Source organism: Hyla sarda, chromosome 2 (genome assembly GCF_029499605.1).
Source record: "Hyla sarda isolate aHylSar1 chromosome 2, aHylSar1.hap1, whole genome shotgun sequence".
In the NCBI taxonomy this organism is placed as follows: Eukaryota; Metazoa; Chordata; class Amphibia; order Anura; family Hylidae; genus Hyla; species Hyla sarda.
The window spans coordinates 10767289-10794876 of NC_079190.1; the positions used below are offsets into that span (position 1 = coordinate 10767289).

Consider the following 27588-nt stretch of genomic DNA (forward strand, 5'->3'; position numbering starts at 1 on the left):
GTGTATCCTCGCTCTCCGTCGCCGCCATCACGTCGTTACGCACGCCGACGCACGTACGACGAGGAAGGAGAGCGCCGGCCATACAGGGGATCCCTGAACGGAGAAGACACTGAGGAGGCAGGTAAGGTCCCTCCCAGTGTCCTCTAAGCACTAACCCGGCTATTCAGTCAGGCTGTTCGGGACCGCCGCGGTGAGATCGCGGCGGTCCCGAACAGCCCGACTGAACAGCCGGGTTAGTGTCACTTTCCCTTCAGACGCGGCGGTCAGCTTTGATCGCCGCGTCTGAAGGGTTAATACAGGGAATCACCGCGATCGGTGATGTCCTGTATTAGCCGCGGGTCCCGGGCCGTTGATGGCCGCAGGGACCGCCGCGATAGGGGGTGTATTCGCCGTATAAGACGCACCGACTTTCCCCCCCCCCCCAGTTTTGGGGAAGAAAAAGTGCGTCTTATACGGCGGAAAATACGGTAAGTCTTATTCAGTGTCAGTGTCAGAGTCAGCTATCAATCATGTTGAGACAGATAAACAGATCACAACTATCGCAACCATCACATGATGACTCTAGGTTGTACAGTGATTTGCTGGTTAATGCATTAATCAGCTCTCAGGCCAATAAGAGACTTCATCCTGGATGAAAGTCTCCAGACCGAAACATGTGTTGGGGAAGCGCTATCCCAGAACTTGTATCACAGCTTAATATTCTTGGTTGGTATTTGGCTCATACACTTATCTTTGTGCTTGTATATACCTTTACTTGAGTAGTTATTGCATTTTGCTACGTAAAAGGTTGTGGATATAGGATGTTTCTGTATAACTGTCTGTCTTGACATACTTGACATACGTTATATACTATATACCCTCTATCTGTATTTTTTGAATGACCTTATATTGTTCTTATATTATTATGTAGTCCTGGTGATGCCACCCTATTGTTGATCATTCCTCCTTTTGCACTTGTCTTATAAAATAAAATTATATATATTTTTTTACACATCTTTGAGTAGCTCCATTTTTTGTTTTTGAATTTGCTCTGGTTGTAAGATAACAGCGAGAGAGAAAAAAAACATACATTGAACATGCATTGGTCTTCTAATGTACCTGTACATATATATTCGTGGTTTATTTGAACACTCAGTATATCTAGCAGCACAATAAAAGGTCTGGACATTGAACACACATTAGCTTTCTACAACACCTGTATGTATAATCTTGGTTTATTCGAACACACAGAAAATCTACCTGGTTGTGAGATAGCCCAATAAAACGCATGTACATTAAACACGCATTAGCCATCTAAAGCGGCTGTACGTATGTATCATTTTGGTTTAATCAAAAACTCAGTATATCTATCTAGTTGTAAGAATAACAGCGCAACAAAAAGCATGCAGATTGAACATGCATTAGATATCTAAAGCGCCATTACATATATATATATATATATATATTCTACAGTCATGGCCGTAAATGTTGGCACCCCTGAAATTTTTCAAGAAAATGAAGTATTTCTCACAGGAAAGGATTGCAGTAACACATGTTTTGCTATACACATGTTTATTCCCTTTGTGTGTATTGGAACTAAACCAAAAAGGGGAGGAAAAAAGCAAATTGGACATAATGTCACCAAACTCCAAAATGCACACTCTTTGGACTGTATCCACCTTTTCCAGCCCACCAGAGAACCTGAAAGCTGAACTAATTTATGGAGGCTAAAGTCAGCAACTGCCGAGCCGTGAAGTTCATGACGAATCGAATTACTGCAACTTCGCTCATCTCTAGTACAGACACTATATTATGAACTACACTAACTTTACAGCCCCTGTAGCATATTAAAAAATTTATTTTTTCCTGGAATACCCCTTTAAACATCTGCTGAACGCTTGCCATTATAAGTACCTTCAGGCCAAAATTGGAAAAACCTCATTTACATTTCTTTTTTAAAACCTTAGTTCTTAAACCTCCTGCTCTACACTGGATACTACTAAAACTCTTACCAGTCCGCCGCCTTCTCCTGGTGTACACTGCCTACTACCAATCTGTCTCCTCCTGCTGATTGTTGGATACTACAAGGCCCTATGGTTCACCATCACCCTTGCTGCTGATACTTCCAGCTAGGCTTTAACAATTTTGAAAAATGTTTAAAAAAGTTTTTAAACCCCCTGCTGTACGGTGACTACTACATATCTTTAGTCTGCCATTACCCATGCTGCTGCTACTTCCAACCTCAGTTTTTAAACCTGCTGTATACTGGCTACTACAACTGTTACCAGTCCACCTGTTCCTGCTATATGATGGCTACTACAAGAAGGCTTTAATGCCTAGGACCATATGTTTTGCCATAAAGAGTGTGGGCGTTCCCTGCCTAAATAGTTTTTCCACCAGGAAAGACAAGAATATGGAAAATATCCAAGATAAGATCTCATGTGGAGGACGTCATACTACATAGGAATTTAAATGGAATTGGCTGGGAGAAAGTAGCATCTGCTACAAGTCCCATAGTGCCTAGAAGCGACTGTGATCCCTAAAGCATTTTTCAGCAAACTTTGCACTACATGTTAAACTGTTTCTGTTTGTTTTGCAAGTTCCTGAGTAAAATTGAGTAGTTTTCGTAACCTTGCATCTGTGTTCATTATTCCCTCAGTGCTTGGCCCAGTAAGCTACCATTCTTGAAGTGTGGAAGTTAACACTACACTGGCGCCACAAACTTCACTTTAGTCACAGCACCCCACTAGTACTACCTATATGCCATTGCCTCAAGTAGCCTACCGCAAGCTCCTCTGCCCTCCCACCAGAAACCCTAGGATAGCAACTGCAGCCTGCCTATAGAGACACAGCCATCCTGAATCCAGGTGTGTCTTGGGGAGACAAAGGGGTCTTGAGCAGGACAAATAAGTCTAAGAAGGGGACAGAGGGGTATGTAAACTGGAGTCAGAGGGGCCTGGAGGAGGACAAAGGGTTCTGGAGGAGGACAGAAGGGTCTGAAGGCCCTCTACTGTAAAACATAATCTATTTAGACTGTGTCTACATTTACTGGCAACATCATCAAAAGTGCAAAAAACATACTTAGTGTGCATTCACACTACGTTTTGTACATACGGGTGCCGGTTCCGGCTGGGGGGAGGGGCAAACCGGGCGCTCCCTTACCCCAGCCGGATCAGCCCATGACTCCATTTACTTTAATGACCCGACCGGAGTCAAACGGTGACTCCGGTCGGCTCAGTTTCGACCAAAAAACTGTAGTTTACTACGGTTTTAGGTCCGGTCCAAAACCGCATACGAGTCAAAACCGAGCCGACCGGAGTCACCGTTTGACTCCGGTCGGGTCATTAAAGTAAATGGAGTCACGGGCTGATCCGACCGGGGTACGGGACCGTCTGGTTTGCCACTCCCCCCGCCGGAACCGGCACCCGTATGTACAAAACGTGGTGTGAATGCAGCCTTAGTCAGTACACATGCTTGCAATGAAACTGCCAAAGAAAATGGGACCTAAATTCTATATATTCATTCTAAAAACGTGTTATCTGCTAGCCTGAGCCCCAGACCATGCTTCCAGTATATAACTATGCTTCGAGTATAATTACTTGATTACGTCACTCTGCCTACTCCGCTTTGCTTGTGCTAATTGCTTTAGTGCAGGGTACTGCCATGGAGGAGGCATGGTGACGCGTATACGTGCTCCTCCATAGGCAGCCATGTATTGACAATGAGGCGTCAGGCTGCATCCAGGGACCAAAGACCGAGCAAGAGTGGAGCGTAGTAATGAAGGAGAATGAGAAGCCTCACAGTATGTGCGAGTAATACGTTTATAATCACAGAGATTTATTGAGAAAATATATTAAAGGTGGCCCAACCCTTTTACCTCCATCCCCAAAACTTCATACCTGGTACATTGGAATGTATCAGTACATTGATTATGTCATATTGCCATGTGCGGAATTGTCTAACCTATTTAAATATCACATTACATACAGTAGTGTCTTGTGTGGTTATATTCTATAGTGTTGTGAACCTACAGTGTTGGAGCACTTGTCCTAAAAAAGGGCGACCTCTGCCCTCACTCTACCCCTTATTCTTAACCTAGAAAAAATAATCACCTAGAGCTGGGCGGTATGAACAAATAGGTGTATCATGGTATTTTTGCAACTTATGGCGGTTCCATGGTATATAACGGTATTTCTTTCACCCCCCCCCCCCCAAATCATGTGACCTGCGAGCGCTGTTCTGCTACCCCCCCAAAATGATGTTACCCGCCGGCGCTGTTCTGCTCCCCCCCCAATTAATGATCAGCCCAGCGGGTTACTACTCACATATGTCACTGCCCGCCTCCTCTTTGTTGCGGGCCGCTGGCGCTGGAACGCTATACTGTACGCCAGTGGTCTCCAACCTGCGGACCTCCAGATGTTGCAAAACTACAACTCCCAGCATGCCCGGACAGCCAACGGCTGTCCGGGCATGCTGGGAGTTGTAGTTTTGCAACAGCTGGAGGGCTGCAGGTTGGAGACCACTGCTGTACGCTGTATCCCTATGCCCGGGCTGCAAAAGATAAAGAAAATAAACTTTAACTTACCTACGTCGGCCTCACGCTGTTCCTTGGGACTGGAACGTCGGACAGCCGTCAGCCTATCACCGGCCGCAGTGATGTCCCGCCCCGGCCAGTGATAGGTTAAACGCACTGTCATGTAAGAAGCCGGCCAGAGCTCCTTACATGACAGTGGGCTCAGCCTATCAATAGCCGAGGCGGGACATCACTGCGGCCGGTGATAGGCTGATGGCTGTCCGACTTTCCAGTCCCAAGGAACAGCGTGAGGCCGACGTAGGTAAGTTAAAGTTTATTTTCTTTATCTTTTGCAGCCAGCCCGGGCATAGGGATACAGCGTACAGCAGTGGTCTCAAACCTGCGGCCCTCCAGCTGTTGCAAAACTACAACTCCCAGCCGTTGGCTGTTCGGGCCATGCTGGGAGGTGTAGTTTTGCAACAACTGGAGGTCCGCAGGTTGGAGACCACTGCCGTACAGTATAGTGTTCCAGCGCCAGCGGCCCGCAACAAAGAGGAGGAGGGCAGTGCTTGCGGGTGACATATGTGAGTAGTACCCTGCTGGGCTGATCATTAATTGGGGGGGAGCAGAACAGCGCTGGTGGGTAACATGATTTGGGGGGAGCAGAACAGCGCTGGCGGGTAACATGATTTGGGGGGAGCAGAACAGCGCTGGCGGGTAACATGATTTGGGGGGAGCAGAACAGCGCTGGCGGGTAACATGATTTGGTGGGGGGAAGCAGAACAGTGCTGGTGGGTAACATGATTTGGGGGGAGCAGAACAGCGCTGGCGGGTCACATGATTTGGTGGGGGGAAGCAGAACAGCGCTGGCGGGTAACATGATTTGGTGGGGGGAAGCAGAACAGCGCTGGTGGGTAACATGATTTGGTGGGGGGAAGCAGAACAGCGCTGGTGGGTAACATGACTTGGGGGGAGCAGAACAGCGCTGGCGGGTAACATGATTTGGTGGGGGGAAGCAGAACAGCGCTGGCGGGTAACATGATTTGGTGGGGGGGAGCAGAACAGTGCTGGTGGGTCACATGATTTGGGGGGAGCAGAACAGCGCTGGCGGGTAACATGATTTGGTGGGGGGAAGCAGAACAGCGCTGGTGGGTCACATGATTTGGTGGGGGGAAGCAGAACAGCGCTGGTGGGTAACATGATTTGGTGGTGGGGGAAGCAGAACAGGGCTGGCGGGTCACATGATTTGGTGGGGGGAAGCAGAACAGCGCTGGCGGGTAACATGATTTGGTGGTGGGGGAGCAGAACAGCGCTGGCGGGTCACATGATTTGGTGGGGGGAAGCAGAACAGCGCTGGTGGGTAACATGATTTGGTGGTGGGGGAGCAGAACAGCGCTGGCGGGTCACATATGATTAGTTCCCCGATGTGGGGACAGCGCAGCGCTGGGCTGATAATTCATTCATTCCCAAGGGGGAGGGGCCCAACCGGTATTGCGATATGGGGAAAAATTTATATCGTGCAACACAAAAATTTCGGTATTCCATATGAACCGGTATACCGCCCAGCCCTACAATCACCCCATGTGTTTTCCCTTGCGTATTGTAGAGTCCTCAGGGGTATAAGTTAGCTTAGGTGTGTGACAAAATTACTTTCCAACAATAGGATATTATTAATAATATTAATAATAATAATAATATACATAATATTGATAATAATCACCCATAGATTGCAAAAATATCACCACACTATACACACGCATCTAAAATACTTTTTAGCCTCCACTCTCAGACCCTATGTAGTGTACAGACTATACTGTATGTCTGCCCCAAGACACAACTCTGATAACTACTGTCTATACTACATTCTAGAACAGTCCTCATAGGTCCCTATCCCTACGCTTTACCCTTTACTTTAAGAACTACAGGTCCATGACGGCTCCGCAGCTAGTGATCAGTTTCCTCTACTTACTGTATGACGATCACATGAGTCTTTCCTCTTCCAGCAATAATCTGCATAGTGCAGAGAGCAGTATACAGGAGTGAGGGGCTGAGCGCTATATATCTGCTCCCCGATCCCCAATGGATTCCACTGGATGAGCAGATTCATAGATCAGTTCTGACATCGAAATTGCGCTCCTTCCCTGTACATCACTAATATCCCACAAGAGAATGCAGCCGCACAGCGCACATAGATATGTCCTTATGGAATAACAAGAAAACTACAATACACAAGCAAAAAGAGGTTTCTTTCCACTTCATTCCCTTTTTATCACATTTTGTTATTTTAAGGCTTTGCACTTAAATCAATACAAATTCAAGTTTTCCCTCCATACCCCATAATGAAAATGTGAAAACAGAATTTTATAATTATTTTGCTAATCCGATTAAAAGTGAAAAACTAAAATGCTGAATGGGCATAAGTATTCATACCCTTTGCTATGACACTTGAAATTCATCTCTGGCTTCTCTCATTTTTCTTGTTAATCTCTGACATGTTTCACCACCTTGGTTGGAGTCACCTGGGGTTAATTCAGCTGATTGGACAGGATTTGGGAAGATACAGACTTGTCTATATAAGGTCTCACAGCTGACAATGTATATCAGAGCATAAACCAAGCCATGAGTGGGAAAGAGCTGCCTGTAGAGCTCAGAGACAGGATTGTGTGGAGGAACAGATCTGGAGAAGGGGACAAAACATGCTGCACTGAAAGTTCCCAACAGCTCAGTGTCCTCCTTGATTCTTACACAGAGGAAGTTTGGAACAATCAGGACTCTTCCTAGAGCTGCCCCCCACCACCACCAAACTAAGTAATCGGGGGGGAGAAGGGTCTTGGTAAGAAAGGTGACCAAGAAACCAATGGTCACTCTGTCTGAGCTTCAAAGATCCTTTGTGTAAATAAGAGAAACTTCTAGAAGGTCAATCATCACTGCAGCCTCCACCTGGTAGATTGGCCCAAAAGATGTCACTCCTCTGTAATAACACATGAAAGCTGCCCTGAGTTTACAACAAAAGCCCCTTAAGAACTCTAGAGCTTTGAGAAACAAGATTCTCTGGTCTGATGAAACCAAGATTTAACCATTTGGCCTCAATTCTAAGCATCATGACTAGAGGAAACCAGGCACTGCCCATCACCTGCCCAATACCATTCCTACAGTGATCATGGTGGGGCAGCATCATGGTGGGGGCAGCATCATGTCTGGAGGAAACCAGGTACTGCCCATCACCTGCCCAATACCATCCCTTCAGTGATCATGGTGGTGGCAGGATCATGTCTGGAGGAAACCAGGCACTGCCCATCACCTGCCCAATACCATCTCTACAGTGATCATGGTGGGGGCAGCATCATGTCTGGGGGAAACCATGCACTGCTCATCACCTGCCCAATACCATCTATACAGTGATCATGGTGGGGACAACATCATGTCTGGAGGAAACCAGGCACTGCCCATCACCTGCCCAATACCATCCCTACAGTGATCATGGTGGGGGCAGCATCATGTCTGGAGGAAACCAGGCACTGCCCATCACCTGCCCAATACCATCCCTACAGTGATCATGGTGGGGGCAGCATCATGTCTGGAGGAAACCAGGCACTGCCCATCACCTGCCCAATACCATCCCTACAGTGATCATGGTGGGGGCAACATCATGTCTGGAGGAAACCAGGCACTGCCCATCACCTGCCCAATACCATCCCTACAGTGATCATGGTGGGGGCAGCATCATGTCTGGAGGAAACCAGGCACTGCCCATCGCCTGCCCAATACCCTCCCTACAGTGATCGTGGTGGGGGCAGCATCATGTCTGGAGGAAACCAGGTACTGCCCATTACCTGCCCAATACCATCCCTACAGTGATCATGGTGGGGGCAGCATCATGTCTGGGGGAAACCAGGCACTGCCCATCACCTGCCCAATACCATCTCTACAGTGATCATGGTGGGGGCAGCATCATGTCTGGGGGAAACCAGGCACTGCTCATCACCTGCCCAATACCATCTATACAGTGATCATGGTGGGGACAACATCATGTCTGGAGGAAACCAGGCACTGCCCATCACCTGCCCAATACCATCCCTACAGTGATCATGGTGGGGGCAGCATCATGTCTGGAGGAAACCAGGCACTGCCCATCACCTGCCCAATACCATCCCTACAGTGATCATGGTGGGGGCAGCATCATGTCTGGAGGAAACCAGGCACTGCCCATCACCTGCCCAATACCATCCCTACAGTGATCATGGTGGGGGCAACATCATGTCTGGAGGAAACCAGGCACTGCCCATCACCTGCCCAATACCATCCCTACAGTGATCATGGTGGGGGCAGCATCATGTCTGGAGGAAACCAGGCACTGCCCATCGCCTGCCCAATACCCTCCCTACAGTGATCGTGGTGGGGGCAGCATCATGTCTGGAGGAAACCAGGTACTGCCCATTACCTGCCCAATACCATCCCTACAGTGATCATGGTGGGGGCAGCATCATGTCTGGGGGAAACCAGGCACTGCCCATCACCTGCCCAATACCATCCCTACAGTGATCATGGTGGGGGCAGCATCATGTCTGGAGGAAACCAGGGACTGCCCATCACCTGCCCAATACCATCCCTACAGTGATCATGGTGGGGACAGCATCATGTTTGGTGGAAACCAGGCACTGCCCATCACCTGACCAATACCATCTCTACAGTGAAGCATGGTGGCCAGTAACCCCCAGTGCCCCTCTACCCCCCTTTTAAGAATTTTGCATGTTCCCCTTCCAATGCTACAATATGTAAATGTTTCAATGCACTTCAAAGCAGTATTTTTTAATCAATAGTTGTTAATGTGGTAGAGGGTGTTGGAAGGGCAGATGTTGTTTTCCCTTAGGGCAGATGGTATTAACCCTTAGTGTTTGTGATGCCAGGGCGTGCCAGGGCTCTTCCTAGAGCTGCTGCCCCACCAAACTAAGTAATCGGGGGGAGAAGGGTCTTGGTAAGAAAGGTGACCAAGAAACCAATGGTCACTCTGTCTGAGCTTCAAAGATCCTTTGTGTAAATAAGAGAAACTTCTAGAAGGTCAATCATCACTGCAGCCTCCACCAATCTGGTAGATTGGCCCAAAAGATGTCACTCCTCAGTAATAACACATGAAAGCTGCCCTGAGTTTACAACAAAAGCCCCTTAAGAACTCTCAAGCTTGGAGAAACAAGATTCTCTGGTCTGATGAAACCAAGATTTAACCATTTGGCCTCAATTCTAAGCATCATGACTAGAGGAAACCAGTTACTGTCCATCACCTGCCCAATACCATCCCTACAGTGATCATGGTGGGGGCAGCATCATGTCTGGGGGAAACCAGTCACTGCCCATCACCTGCCCAATACCATCCCTACAGTGATCATGGTGGGGGCAGCATCATGTCTAGAGGAAACCAGGCACTGCCCATCACCTGCCCAATACCTTCCCTACAGTGATCATGGTGGGGGCAGCATCATGTCTGGGGGAAACCAGGCACTGCTTATAACCTGCCAATTACCATCTATACAGTGATCATGGTGGGGACAACATCATGTCTGGAGGAAACCAGGCACTGCCCATCACCTGCCCAATACCATCCCTACAGTGATCATGGTGGGGGCAGCATCATGTCTGAAGGAAACCAGACACTGCCCATCACCTACCCAATACCATCCCTACAGTGGTTGGGGCAGCATCATGTCTGGAGGAAACCAGGCACTGCCCATCACATGCCCAATACCATCCCTACAGTGATCATGATGGGGGCAGCATCATGTCTGGGTGAAACCAGGCACTGCCCATCACCTGCCCAATACCATCCCTTCAGTGATCATGGTGGGGGCAGCATCATGTCTGTGTGAAATCAGGCACTGCCCATCACCTGCCCAATACCATCCCTACAGTGATCATGGTGGGGGAAGCATCATGTCTGGAGGAAACCAGACACTGCCCATCACCTACCCAATACCATCCCTACAGTGATCATGGTGGGGGCAGCATCATGTCTGGGGAAACCAGGCACTGCCCATCACCTGCCCAATACAATCTCTACAGTGAAGCATGGTGGCCAGTAACCCCCAGTGCCCCTCTACCCCCCTTTTAAGAATTTTGCATGTTCCCCTTCCAATGCTACAATATGTAAATGTTTCAATGCACTTCAAAGCAGTATTTTTTAATCAATAGGTGTTAATGTGGTAGAGGGTGTTGGAAGGGCAGATGTTGTTTTCCCTTAGGGCAGATGGTATTAACCCTTAGTGTTCATGATGCCAGGGCGTGGTTATCCTCTACACCACCTGAGGTATGGCCACTGTGTGGTGTCCCGGTACCGTATCCTATCTGGTACATCTGTATATAGGTCCCCTTAGTCAAAGTCCCTAGGACGTCGGGTCCTTATTGTCTAGTTCACCCCTAGTCACCTCTCATCCAGATAGTAGTGTCAGGATCTGGACTGGTATGCGGGGAGGACACGGTTAGTGGATCCTCTGTGTCAGTGAGGCGATGGCGTGGGCCGTACCAGGGGAACAGAATCTAAGGGGTTACTAGTTTTCACCAGAGCCTGCCGCAAAGCGTGATGGACTTGCATCGGAAGGTAACTCCCAGATCGTTCCACCCGATAGCGACTCAAGCTCACTGACAGCTGAGACAGGCGCGGTACACTTTCCCTGCTTAAGATTGACTAGCTGCGATTCTGCAAAGGCTGCACGGTCTGGCTCATCATAAAGAAGGCCCAAAGCAGAAAAGAAAGCATCCACTGAACTTAATTCAGGAGCTGAGGAAGGTGAGGAGAAAGCACACTCTTGAGGGTCTCCTTGCAACAAAGATAATATAAGTCCTACTCTCTGGTCCTCTGTGCTAGTAGACTGTGGTCTCATGCGAAAATATAGCTTGCAACTCTCTCTGAAAACAACAAATTTTTTTCGTTCACCTGAAAAATGGTCAGGAAAATTAATTTTAGGGTCACTTGAAACAGCTGGACAGACCACCGACTGACCATTAGCTGTCTCCTGAGCCTGAACCCTCTCAGCAAGAGATTGTACTGAAAGGGTTAATCCCTGCATTTGCTCAACTAAAGCAGTCATTGCTTCCATCCTAGCAGATGCAGGTAGTAGTTTGGGGCTGTGAAAATGTCACGTATGGGCAGGGAAGGAGTGCTCGCTAAGCTCACCCGCACCCCTGTCCCTGCCTACTTGTCCGCCTATCCTAAATGATAGATCGGCATCTGGTCGACAATCCCTTCCTAAATAAGTGAGGGGAGTCAAATGTCAACACAATAAAATACAATCCTGTCAGTTGTCAGGAGCAACAGGGAAACAAGCAACTAACAAAGACAAACTAAACATACACACATAAAGTCGATGTCAGTCAAACCGAGTCAAGCCAGGAGTGGGAAGAGGTGCCGAATCGCTATAACCAAAGAGAAGTCAGATAAGAAGCCAAAAGTCAAGTTGCCGGGTATACAAGAAAATAAGGGATTGCTAGCTACTCGGGTAATGACCGCTTTCACAGGCATCTTCCCAGTGTCTGATGCCTGGTGATATAGGGAGATGCACATGTGGTCAATCAGTAGCTGGCCACTCAGGCAGCAGGGCGTAACCCGGCAACCTAGCAAACAATACCTTGTCAGCACCTGTTAACCCCGCTGATGCTGACAGTATTTTTGTAAAACACCAGCCGGTGAATACTATTGTTTGGACTTTGACATTATGGAGCACCTTGACAGCTTAACAGGAACTAAATGGTACAATACTTGGATGTACCTATGCAGTATGCACTGATGAGGGCAGTAATATGCGTAACTATACTCAGAAAAACGAAGTATTTTTGGAAAACACCAGCCGGTGAATACTATTGTTTGGACTTTGATGGTATGGAGCACCTTGACAGATTAAGAGGTATTAAATGGTAAAATACTTGGATGCACCTATGCGGTATGCACTGATGAGGGCAGTAATATGCGTAACTATATGCAGAAAAAACTCTGTATTTTTGTAAAACACCAGCCAGTAAATACTATTGTTTGGACTTTGACGGTATGGAGCCCCTTGACAGATCAACGGGTACTAAATGGTACAATACTTGGATGTACCTATGCGGTATGCACTGATGAGGGCAGTAATATGCGTAACTATATGCAGAAAAAACTCTGTATTTTTGTAAAACACCAGCCGGTGGATACTATTGTTTGGACTTTGACGGTATGGAGCACCTTGACAGATCAACAGGTACTAAATGGTACAATACTTGGATGTACCTATGCGGTATGCACTGATGAGGGCAGTAATATGCGTAACTATACGCAGAAAAAACTCTGTATTTTTGTAAAACACCAGCCGGTGGATACTATTGTTTGGACTTTGACGGTATGGAGCACCTTGACAGATCAACAGGTACTAAATGGTACAATACTTGGATGTACCTATGCGGTATGCACTGATGAGGGCAGTAATATGCGTAACTATACGCAGAAAAAACTCTATATTAAAAAAAAAAAAAACAGCCGGTGAATACTATTTGTCAGGATCCGGACTGGTATGGGGGGAGGACACGGGTGGTGGATCCTCTGTGTCAGTGAGGTGATGACGTGGGCCGTACCAGGGGAACGGAATCTAAGGGGTTACTGATTTTCACCAGAGCCCGCCACAAAGCGGGATGGACTTGCAGCGGCAGGTAACCCCCAGGTCGTTCCACCCGATAGCAACTCAACCTCACTGACAGCTGAGACAGGCGCGGTACACAAGGACAAGGCAAGAGCAAGGTCGGACGTAGCAGAAGGTCTGGGCAGGCAGCAACGGTTCGTAGTCAGGGGCAATGGCAAGGGTCTGGATACACAGGCAATGCAACACACAGAAACGCTATCTCAGGGCACAAGGCAACAAGATCCGGCAGGGACAGGAAGGGGAAGTGGGTTTATATAGTGTAGGGAGTGTTAGGAACTAATTGGGCCAGGCACCAATTAATGGTGCACTGGCACTTTAAATCAGAGAGACCCGGCGCGCGCGCACCCGCCCTACAGAGCGGGGCCGTGTGCGCCGGGACTACGGGACTAAGCAGAAGGACGGGGCCGGTGAGTGACACGGGATGCAACCCGTGGGCGGGCACGTCCCGCCACGGGTATCGCATCCCCGCCGAGGGATAAAGAGCAGCGCTCCCGGTCAGACTCGCTGACAGGGGCGCTGCAAGCAGGAGAGTAACGCCGCGAGCGCTCCGGATGGGAAGCGGGGCCCGGAGCGCTCGGCGTTACACTATTGTTTGGACTTGCACAGTATGTAGCCCCTTGACAGATTAACAGGTACAAAATGGTGCAAATGCACTACAGTCCACTGAACAATCACGTATTTCTGAACAGCAGCAGGACCCAACAGTGCAGCACCACAAAAAACAAAAAATATAGTAATTAAACCCTAAATTGCACTCTGTCACACAATTCTGAGCAGCAGAAGATTTGTGGAGCAAAAAAAAAACTCAATTGGGCTGAAAAATGAGGAGATAAGATGGTTGATAAAGTTCCGGCAGCTTGGAGATCTGTATGAGGCAGCTGACAGCTATCTGCCCCTCTCTGCTGCAATGCTCTATAACGTGAATAGGAGGTTTAGCAATCAATGATCCTTCTCAGAGTAACAGCACAGCACTCTGCACTCCTGCCTTTCCCTAATGCTGATGTGACTAGCAGTTGCAGTGTAACGCTGTGGTATGAGCTATTCACACACAGTCCCGTCCTCTCCATCTGACTGCATAGATGAAATGAAGAGAGGCAAGATGGCCGCCGATTATATAGGGGCTGTGACATCACAGGGGTCAGTGAACACTGATAGGCTGCATCTCACATGTGGTTCTGGATCAGCCCGCCTACCTTCATTCCCGCCGCTATTTTCTGCCCTCCCATAATCCCCTGCTCCATGTATTCACATGTGGATCCGCCATCTTATGTCTCCAATAGCCTGGAACGCTGTAAAATGGAGTTTAATGAAGCGATTCGCGCGATCGAATCGCGGCGATATTCGCATTAGTTGCGAATCAAATTTTTCATGAAATTCGTATGAATTTGGGTTTGTCAACTTCGATTCGCTCATCTCTAGTTATATCTTTATAAATGCGCTGGGGGGCTAGATATATAGCGCTATATATCTTGCCCCCCACTGCGCTTTTAATATACATTGTCCATTTTAAAAATCCCCGCAGGGAGCCCTGATTGGCTCCTCAGGGCCATTCAGAGCTCCCTGCGGGGAATTTAAAAATGAAAGTAAAATACAGTACATCGGTGATTGCAGGGTTGCGGACCATGCCGCCCGCTCCCCTGCTTAATAACTTCCAATCGCATCGGATCTCAGAAGTGAGACCCGGTGCGATCAATCCCTCAGCCCCTGTACTACTACCCCCATCATGAAACAGAGTCTGTTCCATGATGGGGGTAGTAGTACAAGCACTAATGTAGCCTCCCCAGCCGCCAGCAGACTCCTGCAGCCGGGGAATTACTACTCCCATCATGGAACAGACTTGTTTCCACGATGAGAGTAGTAGTAGTCCAACAACACTGTATGAGTCTGCTGATGTCACCTCTTCTGAGCATGCTCAGATGTAATTATGGATATTTTAAACCCGGGTGCAAATGGATGACATTAAAGGTTCATCCGTTTGCCATAGACTTCAATGTTAAAATTATGATGTCCGTGTTTTCTTCCGTCTTTTTCACGGAAGAAAAAATACTGCATGTGCTGTTTTATTCTTCCATGAAAAAAACGGAAATGAGTGCAAATGGGTGCACACGGATGTAAACGGATTGTAACAAAATCCCATTGACATGAATGAAATTTTTTTAAAACCGTTTTTAATCCGTTTACAATCTGCAAAAACGCATCTGAAACAGGGATTAAAAAAAAAACGTGGGCAAACGGCCGTCTGAACGCACCCTTAGTTGTTACAGTCCGTTCAAACTTACTGTACAGACTTGGTACCAACTAATCGGGGGGTAGATGAAGACTTCCAATTATAAAATAAAAAGCCCATTTTCATTAGAAATATGTCAGAGATCTGTAACCATGACAAGCTGGCTGCCTCTACATCTAGAGGAAAGAAGGTTTTACCATAATATAGAACAGGATTCTTCTTAAACCTATGCAACCTATGATGGTGTCATGCTAAGGGGACCACATTATGCCAGTGCCGAACCCTGTGATGTAGAACTGGCGGACTATGTGATGTGTGTACTGGACTATCTGATGTGTATACTGGACTTTGTGATGTGTGTACTGGACTATCTGATGTGTATACTGGACTATGTGATGTGTATACTGGACTATGTGATGTGTATACTGGACTATCTGATGTGTATACTGGACTATCTGATGTGTATACTGGACTATCTGATGTGTATACTGAACTATCTGATGTGTATACTGGACTATCTGATGTGTATACTGGACTATCTGATGTGTATACTGGACTATCTGATGTGTATACTGGACTATCTGATGTGTATATTGGACTATCTGATGTATATACTGGACTATCTGATGTATATACTGGACTATCTGATGTGTGTGCTGGACTTTCTGATCTGTATACTGGACTATCTGATGTGTATACTGGAGAATCTGATGTGTATACTGGACTATCTGATGTGTATACTGGACTATCTGATGTGTATACTGGACTATCTGATGTGTATACTGGACTATCTGATGTGTGTACTCGACTATCTGATGTGTATACTGGACTATCTGATGTGTATACCGGACTATCTGATGTGTATACTGGACTATCTGATGTGTATACTGGACTATCTGATGTGTATTCTGGACTATCTGATGTGTATACCGGACTATCTGATGTGTATACCGGACTATCTTATGTGTATACCGGACTATCTGATGTGTATACTGGACTATGTGATGTGTATACTGGACTATGTGATGTGTATACTGGACTATGTGATGTGTATACTGGACTATCTGATGTGTATACTGGACTATGTGATGTGTATACTGGACTATCTGATGTGTATACCGGACTATCTTATGTGTATACCGGACTATCTGATGTGTATACTGGACTATGTGATGTGTATACTGGACTATGTGATGTGTATACTGGACTATGTGATGTGTATACTGGACTATCTGATGTGTATACTGGACTATCTGATGTGTATACTGGACTATCTGATGTGTATACCGGACTATGTGATGTGTATACCGGACTATCTGATGTGTATACCGGACTATCTGATGTGTATACTGGACTATCTGATGTGTATACTGGACTATCTGATATGTATACTGGACTATGTGATGTGTATACTGGACTATCTGATGTGTATACCGGATTATCTGATGTGTATACCGGACTATCTGATGTGTATACCGGACTATCTGATGTGTATACAGGACTATCTGATGTGTATACCGGACTATCTGATGTGTATACCGGACTATCTGATGTGTATACCGGACTATCTGATGTGTATACCGGACTATCTGATGTGTATACCGGACTATCTGATGTGTATACCGGACTATCTGATGTGTATACTGGACTATCTGATGTGTATACTGGACTATCTGATGTATATACTGGACTATCTGATGTATATACTGGACTATCTGATGTGTGTGCTGGACTATCTGATGTGTATACTGGACTATCTGATGTGTATACCGGACTATGTGATGTGTATACTGGACTATGTGATGTGTATACTGGACTATGTGATGTGTATACTGGACTATCTGATGTGTATACTGGACTATCTGATGTGTATACTGGACTATCTGATGTGTATACCGGACTATGTGATGTGTATACCGGAGTATGTGATGTGTATACTGGACTATCTGATGTGTATACTGGACTATGTGATGTGTATACTGGACTATCTGATGTGTATACCGGACTATCTGATGTGTATACTGGACTATCTGATGTGTATACTGGACTATGTGATGTGTATACCGGACTATGTGATGTGTATACTGGACTATCTGATGTGTATACCGGACTATGTGATGTGTATACTGGACTATCTGATGTGTATACCGGACTATGTGATGTGTATACCGGACTATCTGATGTGTGTACCGGACTATGTGATGTGTATACTGGACTATGTGATGTGTATACTGGACTATGTGATGTGTATACTGGACTATTGGATGTGTATACTGGACTACCTGATATATATACTGGACTATCTGATGTGTATACTGGACTATCCGATGTGTATACTGGACTATCTGATGTGTATACTGGACTATGTGATGTGTATACTGGACTATCTGATGTGTATACTGGACTATCTGATGTATATACTGGACTATGTGATGTGTATACTGGACTATCTGATGTGTATACTGGACTATCTGATGTGTATACTGGACTATCTGATGTGTATACCGGACTATCTGATGTGTATACTGGACTATGTGATGTGTATACTGGACTATATGATGTGTATACTGGACTATCTGATGTGTATACTGGACTATCTGATGTATATACTGGACTATGTGATGTGTATATTGGACTATCTGATGTGTATACTGGACTATCTGATGTGTATACTTGACTATCTGATGTGTATACCGGACTATCTGATGTGTATACCGGACTATCTGATGTGTATACTGGACTATCTGATCTGTATACTGGACTATCTAATGTGTATACTGGACTATCTGATGTGTATACCGGACTATCTGATGTGTATACCGGACTAGCTGATGTGTATACCGGACTATCTGATGTGTATACTGGACTATCTGATGTGTATACTGGACTATCTGATGTGTATACTGGACTATCTGATGTATATACTGGACTATCTGATGTATATACTGGACTATCTGATGTGTGTGCTGGACTATCTGATGTGTATACTGGACTATCTGATGTGTATACCGGACTATGTGATGTGTATACTGGACTATGTGATGTGTATACTGGACTATGTGATGTGTATACTGGACTATCTGATGTGTATACTGGACTATCTGATGTGTATACTGGACTATCTGATGTGTATACCGGACTATGTGATGTGTATACTGGACTATGTGATGTGTATACTGGACTATGTGATGTGTATACTGGACTATCTGATGTGTATACTGGACTATCTGATGTGTATACTGGACTATCTGATGTGTATACCGGACTATGTGATGTGTATACTGGACTATGTGATGTGTATACTGGACTATGTGATGTGTATACTGGACTATCTGATGTGTATACTGGACTATCTGATGTGTATACTGGACTATCTGATGTGTATACCGGACTATGTGATGTGTATACCGGAGTATGTGATGTGTATACTGGACTATCTGATGTGTATACTGGACTATGTGATGTGTATACTGGACTATCTGATGTGTATACTGGACTATGTGATGTGTATACCGGACTATGTGATGTGTATACCGGACTATCTGATGTGTATACCGGACTATGTGATGTGTATACTGGACTATCTGATGTGTATACCGGACTATCTGATGTGTATACCGGACTATCTGATGTGTGTACCGGACTATGTGATGTGTATACTGGACTATGTGATGTGTATACTGGACTATGTGATGTGTATACTGGACTATTGGATGTGTATACTGGACTATCTGATATATATACTGGACTATCTGATGTGTATACTGGACTATCTGATGTGTATACTGGACTATCTGATGTGTATACTGGACTATGTGATGTGTATACTGGACTATCTGATGTGTATACTGGACTATCTGATGTATATACTGGACTATGTCATGTGTATACTGGACTATCTGATGTGTATACTGGACTATCTGATGTGTATACTGGACTATCTGATGTGTATACCGGACTATCTGATGTGTATACTGGACTATCTGATGTATATACTGGACTATCTGATGTGTATACCGGACTATCTGATGTTTATACCGGACTATCTGATGTGTATACCGGACTATCTGATGTGTATACCGGACTATCTGATGTGTATACCGGACTATCTGATGTGTATACCGGACTATCTGATGTGTATACTGGACTATGTGATGTGTATACTGGACTATCTGATGTGTATACCGGACTATCTGATGTGTATACCGGACTATCTGATGTGTATACCGGACTATCTGATGTGTATACCGGACTATCTGATGTGTATACCGGACTATCTGATGTGTATACCGGACTATCTGATGTGTATACTGGACTATCTGATGTGTATACTGGACTATCTGATGTATATACTGGACTATCTGATGTATATACTGGACTATCTGATGTGTGTGCTGGACTATCTGATGTGTATACTGGACTATCTGATGTGTATACCGGACTATGTGATGTGTATACTGGACTATGTGATGTGTATACTGGACTATCTGATGTGTATACTGGACTATCTGATGTGTATACCGGACTATGTGATGTGTATACCGGAGTATGTGATGTGTATACTGGACTATCTGATGTGTATACTGGACTATGTGATGTGTATACTGGACTATCTGATGTGTATACCGGACTATCTGATGTGTATACTGGACTATCTGATGTGTATACTGGACTATGTGATGTGTATACCGGACTATGTGATGTGTATACTGGACTATCTGATGTGTATACCGGACTATGTGATGTGTATACTGGACTATCTGATGTGTATACCGGACTATCTGATGTGTATACCGGACTATCTGATGTGTGTACCGGACTATGTGATGTGTATACTGGACTATGTGATGTGTATACTGGACTATGTGATGTGTATACTGGACTATCTGATGTGTATACTGGACTATGTGATGTGTATACTGGACTATTGGATGTGTATACTGGACTACCTGATATATATACTGGACTATCTGATGTGTATACTGGACTATCTGATGTGTATACTGGACTATCTGATGTGTATACTGGACTATGTGATGTGTATACTGGACTATCTGATGTGTATACTGGACTATCTGATGTATATACTGGACTATGTGATGTGTATACTGGACTATCTGATGTGTATACTGGACTATCTGATGTGTATACCGGACTATCTGATGTGTATACTGGACTATGTGATGTGTATACTGGACTATCTGATGTGTATACTGGACTATCTGATGTGTATACTGGACTATCTGATGTATATACTGGACTATGTGATGTGTATATTGGACTATCTGATGTGTATACTGGACTATCTGATGTGTATACTTGACTATCTGATGTGTATACCGGACTATCTGATGTGTATACCGGACTATCTGATGTGTATACTGGACTATCTGATCTGTATACTGGACTATCTGATGTGTATACCGGACTATCTGATGTGTATACCGGACTATCTGATGTGTATACCGGACTATCTGATGTGTATACTGGACTATCTGATGTGTATACTGGACTATCTGATGTGTATACTGGACTATCTGATGTATATACTGGACTATCTGATGTATATACTGGACTATCTGATGTGTGTGCTGGACTATCTGATGTGTATACTGGACTATCTGATGTGTATACCGGACTATGTGATGTGTATACTGGACTATGTGATGTGTATACTTGACTATGTGATGTGTATACTGGACTATCTGATGTGTATACTGGACTATCTGATGTGTATACTGGACTATCTGATGTGTATACCGGACTATGTGATGTGTATACCGGAGTATGTGATGTGTATACTGGACTATCTGATGTGTATACTGGACTATGTGATGTGTATACTGGACTATCTGATGTGTATACCGGACTATCTGATGTGTATACTGGACTATCTGATGTGTATACTGGACTATGTGATGTGTATACCGGACTATGTGATGTGTATACTGGACTATCTGATGTGTATACCGGACTATGTGATGTGTATACTGGACTATCTGATGTGTATACCGGACTATCTGATGTGTATACCGGACTATCTGATGTGTGTACCGGACTATGTGATGTGTATACTGGACTATGTGATGTGTATACTGGACTATTGGATGTGTATACTGGACTATCTGATATATATACTGGACTATCTGATGTGTATACTGGACTATCTGATGTGTATACTGGACTATCTGATGTGTATACTGGACTATGTGATGTGTATACTGGACTATCTGATGTGTATACTGGACTATCTGATGTATATACTGGACTATGTGATGTGTATACTGGACTATCTGATGTGTATACTGGACTATGTGATGTGTATACTGGACTATCTGATGTGTATACTGGACTATCTGATGTGTATACTGGACTATCTGATGTATATACTGGACTATGTGATGTGTATACTGGACTATCTGATGTGTATACTTGACTATCTGATGTGTATACTGGACTATCTGATGTGTATACTTGACTATCTGATGTGTATACCGGACTATCTGATGTGTATACCGGACTATCTGATGTGTATACCGGACTATCTGATGTGTATACCGGACTATCTGATGTGTATACCGGACTATCTGATGTGTATACCGGACTATCTGATGTGTATACTGGACTATCTGATGCGTATACCGGACTATCTGATGTGTATACTGGACTATCTGATGTGTATACTGGACTATCTGATGTGTATACTGGACTATCTGATGTGTATACTGGACTATCTGATGTGTATACTGGACTATCTGATGTGTATACTGGACTATGTGATGTGTATACTGGACTATCTGATGTGTATACTGGACTATCTGATGTATATACTGGACTATGTGATGTGTATACTGGACTATCTGATGTGTATACTTGACTATCTGATGTGTATACTGGACTATCTGATGTGTATACTTGACTATCTGATGTGTATACCGGACTATCTGATGTGTATACCGGACTATCTGATGTGTATACCGGACTATCTGATGTGTATACCGGACTATCTGATGTGTATACCGGACTATCTGATGTGTATACCGGACTATCTGATGTGTATACTGGACTATCTGATGCGTATACCGGACTATCTGATGTGTATACCGGACTATCTGATGTGTATACCGGACTATCTGATGTGTATACCGGACTATCTGATGTGTATACCGGACTATCTGATGTGTATACCGGACTATCTGATGTGTATACTGGACTATCTGATGCGTATACCGGACTATCTGATGTGTATACCGGACTATCTGATGTGTATACCGGACTATCTGATGTGTATACCGGACTATCTGATGTGTATACCGGACTATCTGATGTGTATACTGGACTATCTGATGCGTATACCGGACTATCTGATGTGTATACTGGACTATCTGATGTGTATACTGGACTATCTGATGTGTATACTGGACTATCTGATGTGTATACTGGACTATCTGATGTGTATACTGGACTATCTGATGTGTATACTGGACTATGTGATGTGTATACTGGACTATCTGATGTGTATACTGGACTATCTGATGTATATACTGGACTATGTGATGTGTATACTGGACTATCTGATGTGTATACTTGACTATCTGATGTGTATACTGGACTATCTGATGTGTATACTTGACTATCTGATGTGTATACCGGACTATCTGATGTGTATACCGGACTATCTGATGTGTATACCGGACTATCTGATGTGTATACCGGACTATCTGATGTGTATACCGGACTATCTGATGTGTATACCGGACTATCTGATGTGTATACTGGACTATCTGATGCGTATACCGGACTATCTGATGTGTATACTGGACTATCTGATGTGTATACTGGACTATCTGATGTGTATACTGGACTATCTGATGTGTATACTGGACTATCTGATGTGTATACTGGACTATCTGATGTGTATACTGGACTATGTGATGTGTATACTGGACTATCTGATGTGTATACTGGACTATCTGATGTATATACTGGACTATGTGATGTGTATACTGGACTATCTGATGTGTATACTGGACTATGTGATGTGTATACTGGACTATCTGATGTGTATACTGGACTATCTGATGTGTATACTGGACTATCTGATGTATATACTGGACTATGTGATGTGTATACTGGACTATCTGATGTGTATACTTGACTATCTGATGTGTATACTGGACTATCTGATGTGTATACTTGACTATCTGATGTGTATACCGGACTATCTGATGTGTATACCGGACTATCTGATGTGTATACCGGACTATCTGATGTGTATACCGGACTATCTGATGTGTATACCGGACTATCTGATGTGTATACCGGACTATCTGATGCGTATACTGGACTATCTGATGCGTATACCGGACTATCTGATGTGTATACTGGACTATCTGATGCGTATACTGGACTATCTGATGCGTATACTGGACTATCTGATGTGTATACTGGACTATCTGATGTGTATACTGGACTATCTGATGTGTATACTGGACTATCTGATGTGTATACCGGACTATCTGATGTGTATACCGGACTATGTGATGTGTATACTGGACTATCTGATGTGTATACTGGACTATCTGATGTGTATACTGACTTTCTGACTCCGCCCCAATGGTAGGTGTCAAGAGTAGTGTTGAGCGGCATAGGCCATATTCGAATTAGCGAATATTTGCGAATATATGGACGAATATTCGTCATATATTCGCATATTCGTTATATTCTCGTTTTATTTTCGCATATGCGAAAATTCGCGTATGCGAAAATCAACATATGTGAATATTAGCATATACAAAATTAACATACGCGAAAATTCGCATATACGAAAATTTGCATATGCGAATTTTCGCACGCCAGTCTCACACAGTAGTATTACAGCCTTCTTTACACCACACAAGCTGGAAGCAGAGAGGGGTGATCACTGTGATGTGTACTGGGAAAAAACACCAAAAAAAAAACGAATATTTGTAATTACGAATATATAGCGCTATATTCGCGAAATTCGCGAATTCGCGAATATGCGATATTCGCGAATAATATTCGAATTGCGAATATTCGTGAGCAACACTAGTCAAGAGAAGGATTAGACATGTTTTTTATATATAAATATATATATTTATTAAGAATAATACACAGGATCAATGTCCGTCCTCGGCTCCCGGCTGTAGTCATCGGCCTCAGTCTTCACTATTCTACAGGATGGTTCTGTTCCGGGTCCGGTATCTTGGTCCTCAGGCTGACGTTTATGTCATTTCTGGAAATCTTCAATGACAGATGCTGGAAATCTGTGTAGTTGGTCACTTGGTATAAGGTGACGCCGCAGAATCCCAGGTATTCAGCCACCATGACGGGGACATAGATAATCTCCTCGCAGTGTCCGGTGCACAGCTCCATATAGAAGGAGACCTGACCGGCACTGAAGAGCAGCAGCACCACAGAAGTCACTAAGGTGGCGGCCAGCCTTATATGGCAAAGAATGCGGCTGCTGTATGACCTTCTGTATAGGAATCCAGCTTGGCACATATTGTATATGGCTCCACAAAAAAAGGCCATACCTGAGCTGATCCTGTGTATTGTAGGATTGTTCCTCATAGTAAAGACGCCATTCAGGGCTGTTCCTATGCACACGATGCATCCTAAGGTAAACAAGATCTTCTGGTAAATCCTAAAATGCTTCGCAGATGGTTCAGAGCGCAGGAACATAAATCGGTGCTGCAGGTAGGCGACGGCAACTCCTATGATGGGTGCCCCAAAGAACACAACCTTATATATTATCCACTCAGGATATCCTATAGCCGTGTCACTGATAAACGGCTGTCTGTTATGTCCTAGGGCGATGGTCAAGGTGACAACAGTGCTGAGGCCCAAAAGGTTCCATGTGACCCAAAGGAGAGGCAAGAACCCTAATCCCTGGATCTCCATGGCACAAAGAAACAACAAAAATCGCTGAGATAAAGGAAAGATTCGCTAAGCAAAAGCCGCTGTCTCTGTCCAACTCTCTCTGTGTAATCAGATTGTCAGGCGGGGTTTTCTATAGGCTCGGAACTCGATGATGTCACCTCTGTGATGTCATTCTTTGGTTCATCTCGGTAACACCATCATGCTGCATACTGATTGGTCCTCAGTGTTGTAGATCTTTATGCAGACAATCCTGGCATCACATTTGCTGATATTTAGCGTTTCCACAGTCAAGTAAAACTAGTAATGGCTGAATCCACATTTCAACAGGGTTTTCCAAAATCTCTTCCAACAAGAATTCTACTCAATATGACCTTATGTGTCTGTCATTCTCCCAATTCTCTTCTTTTAGTACAAAGGGTTAATGTTTTGTCAGATATACAACATATAAAAGGTTTTTTTATTCTGACAGCGCCCATTTAAATAAAGCTGCAGGTCTGTACCTTATATGTATTAACATTTCTGTGACGGCTCAGAGGTTAAAAAAACAAAGAAAAACCATTGCAGATGGGGTTGTACTTGGATATATTTGTACATTTATGAAATACACAATAATTCTTACTGGGTATAGACCTATTATCATCATCATCATCACTAGAGATGAGCGAACCGAAGCTGACGAACCCGTATTACGAATTTCATGAAATATTCAATTTGCAACGGATGCGAATATTGCCGCGATTTGATCGCACAAATCGCTTCATTAAACTTCATTTTACAGCGTTCCAGGCTATTGGAGACCTAAAATGGCGGATCCACATGTCAGTATATGGGGCAGGGGATTATGGGAAAGGGGAATGAAGGTAGGCGGGCTGACCCTGAACCACATGTGAGATGCAGCCTATCAGTGTTCACTGACCCCTGTGATGTCACAGCCCCTATATAATCGGCGGCCATCTTGCCTCTCTTCATTTCATCTATGCACTCAGATGGAGAGGACGGGACTGTGTGTGTGTGAATAGCTCATACCACAGCGTTACACTGCAACTGCTAGTCACATCAGCATTAGGGAAAGGCAGGAGTGCAGAGTGCTGTGCTGTTACACTGAGAAGGATCATTGATTGCTAAACCTCCTATTCACGTTATAGAGCATTGCAGCAGAGAGGGGCAGATAGCTGTCAGCTGCCTCATACACATCTCCAAGCTCTCATTGGCTGCTCAGAATTGTGTGAGAGAGTGCAATTTAGGGTTTAATCCCTGTACTTTTTTTTATTGTGGTGCTGCACTGTTGGGTCCTGCTGCTGTTCACAAATACGTTATTTTCCAGTGGACTGTAGTGCATTTGTCTGCCCTCATACGTGCATAACACATGTCTACGTCAAAGCAGTCTACTATTCTGTATCTATAACAAGTCTAGATACAGGGAAAGTCCTGAATCCTGACAAAAGTAATCAGCTGCTGGTGTTTTAAAAAAAATATTTAGTTTTTCTGCGTATAGTTGCGCATATTATTGTCCTCATCAGTGCATACCGCATACGTACATCCAAGTATTGTACCATTTAGTACCTTTTAATCTGTCAAGTTGCTCCATACTATCAAAGTCCAAACAATAGTATTCACCGGCTGGTGTTTAAATAAAACTTAGTTTTTTCTGAGTATAGTTGCGAATATTACTGCCCCCATCAGTGCATACCGCATACGTACATCCAAGTAGTGTACCATCTTGTACCTGTTAATCTGTAAAGGGCCTACATACTGTGAAAGGACTGCCGTAAGTAATCACCTACTGCTGTTCTAGACAAATAATGTTTAAAGAGTAGTGTAGCGTATTGTAATACCCTCATAAACAAACTAAGTATGTCAGGCAGAGAAGTGCCAGGACGTGCACAGGGAAGTGGCAGAGGCCTAAATACTTCAGGCAAAGTTGGCAGCAGACTAGGGGTGAGTGGCAGCAGGAGTCGCAGCGAGAGGCCTGAGTTCCCGTTATCAGCCAGTGGTCGTGTCTCAACCAGCAACCCATATGCCGTGGTCGATTGGTTAACACGCTCATCCACATCATCACAAGTGACATCTGACACCCCCAGTCAACAGTCGGTGGATTCCTCAGACACAACCCTCAGTTGACATGGCCCGGGAGCAGTCCCTGTCCTCCCATTGCCTGTGTCCTATGCTGTTCCCTCTTCTAAAGAAGTATCTTATGCTTTTGGTTCAGCTCCACTATTTACTGAGGATGATCTAATAGAGGACAGTCAGCAGCTACTGGCTAGCCAAGAAGAAGAGGAGACATGCGCCGCTTGCTCCGCTAGGCGACC

General features: G+C 44.7%; 1 protein-coding gene across 1 annotated transcript; it reads right to left on the reverse strand.

Moving 5' to 3' along the window:
- Positions 1-24565: 24565 nt before the first annotated feature.
- On the reverse strand, positions 24566-25300 carry LOC130357334 (DNA damage-regulated autophagy modulator protein 1-like). Its single transcript, XM_056560019.1, has one exon. The coding sequence runs from the start codon at positions 25298-25300 to the stop codon at positions 24566-24568; it is 735 nt and encodes a 244-aa protein (XP_056415994.1).
- Positions 25301-27588: the final 2288 nt, after the last annotated feature.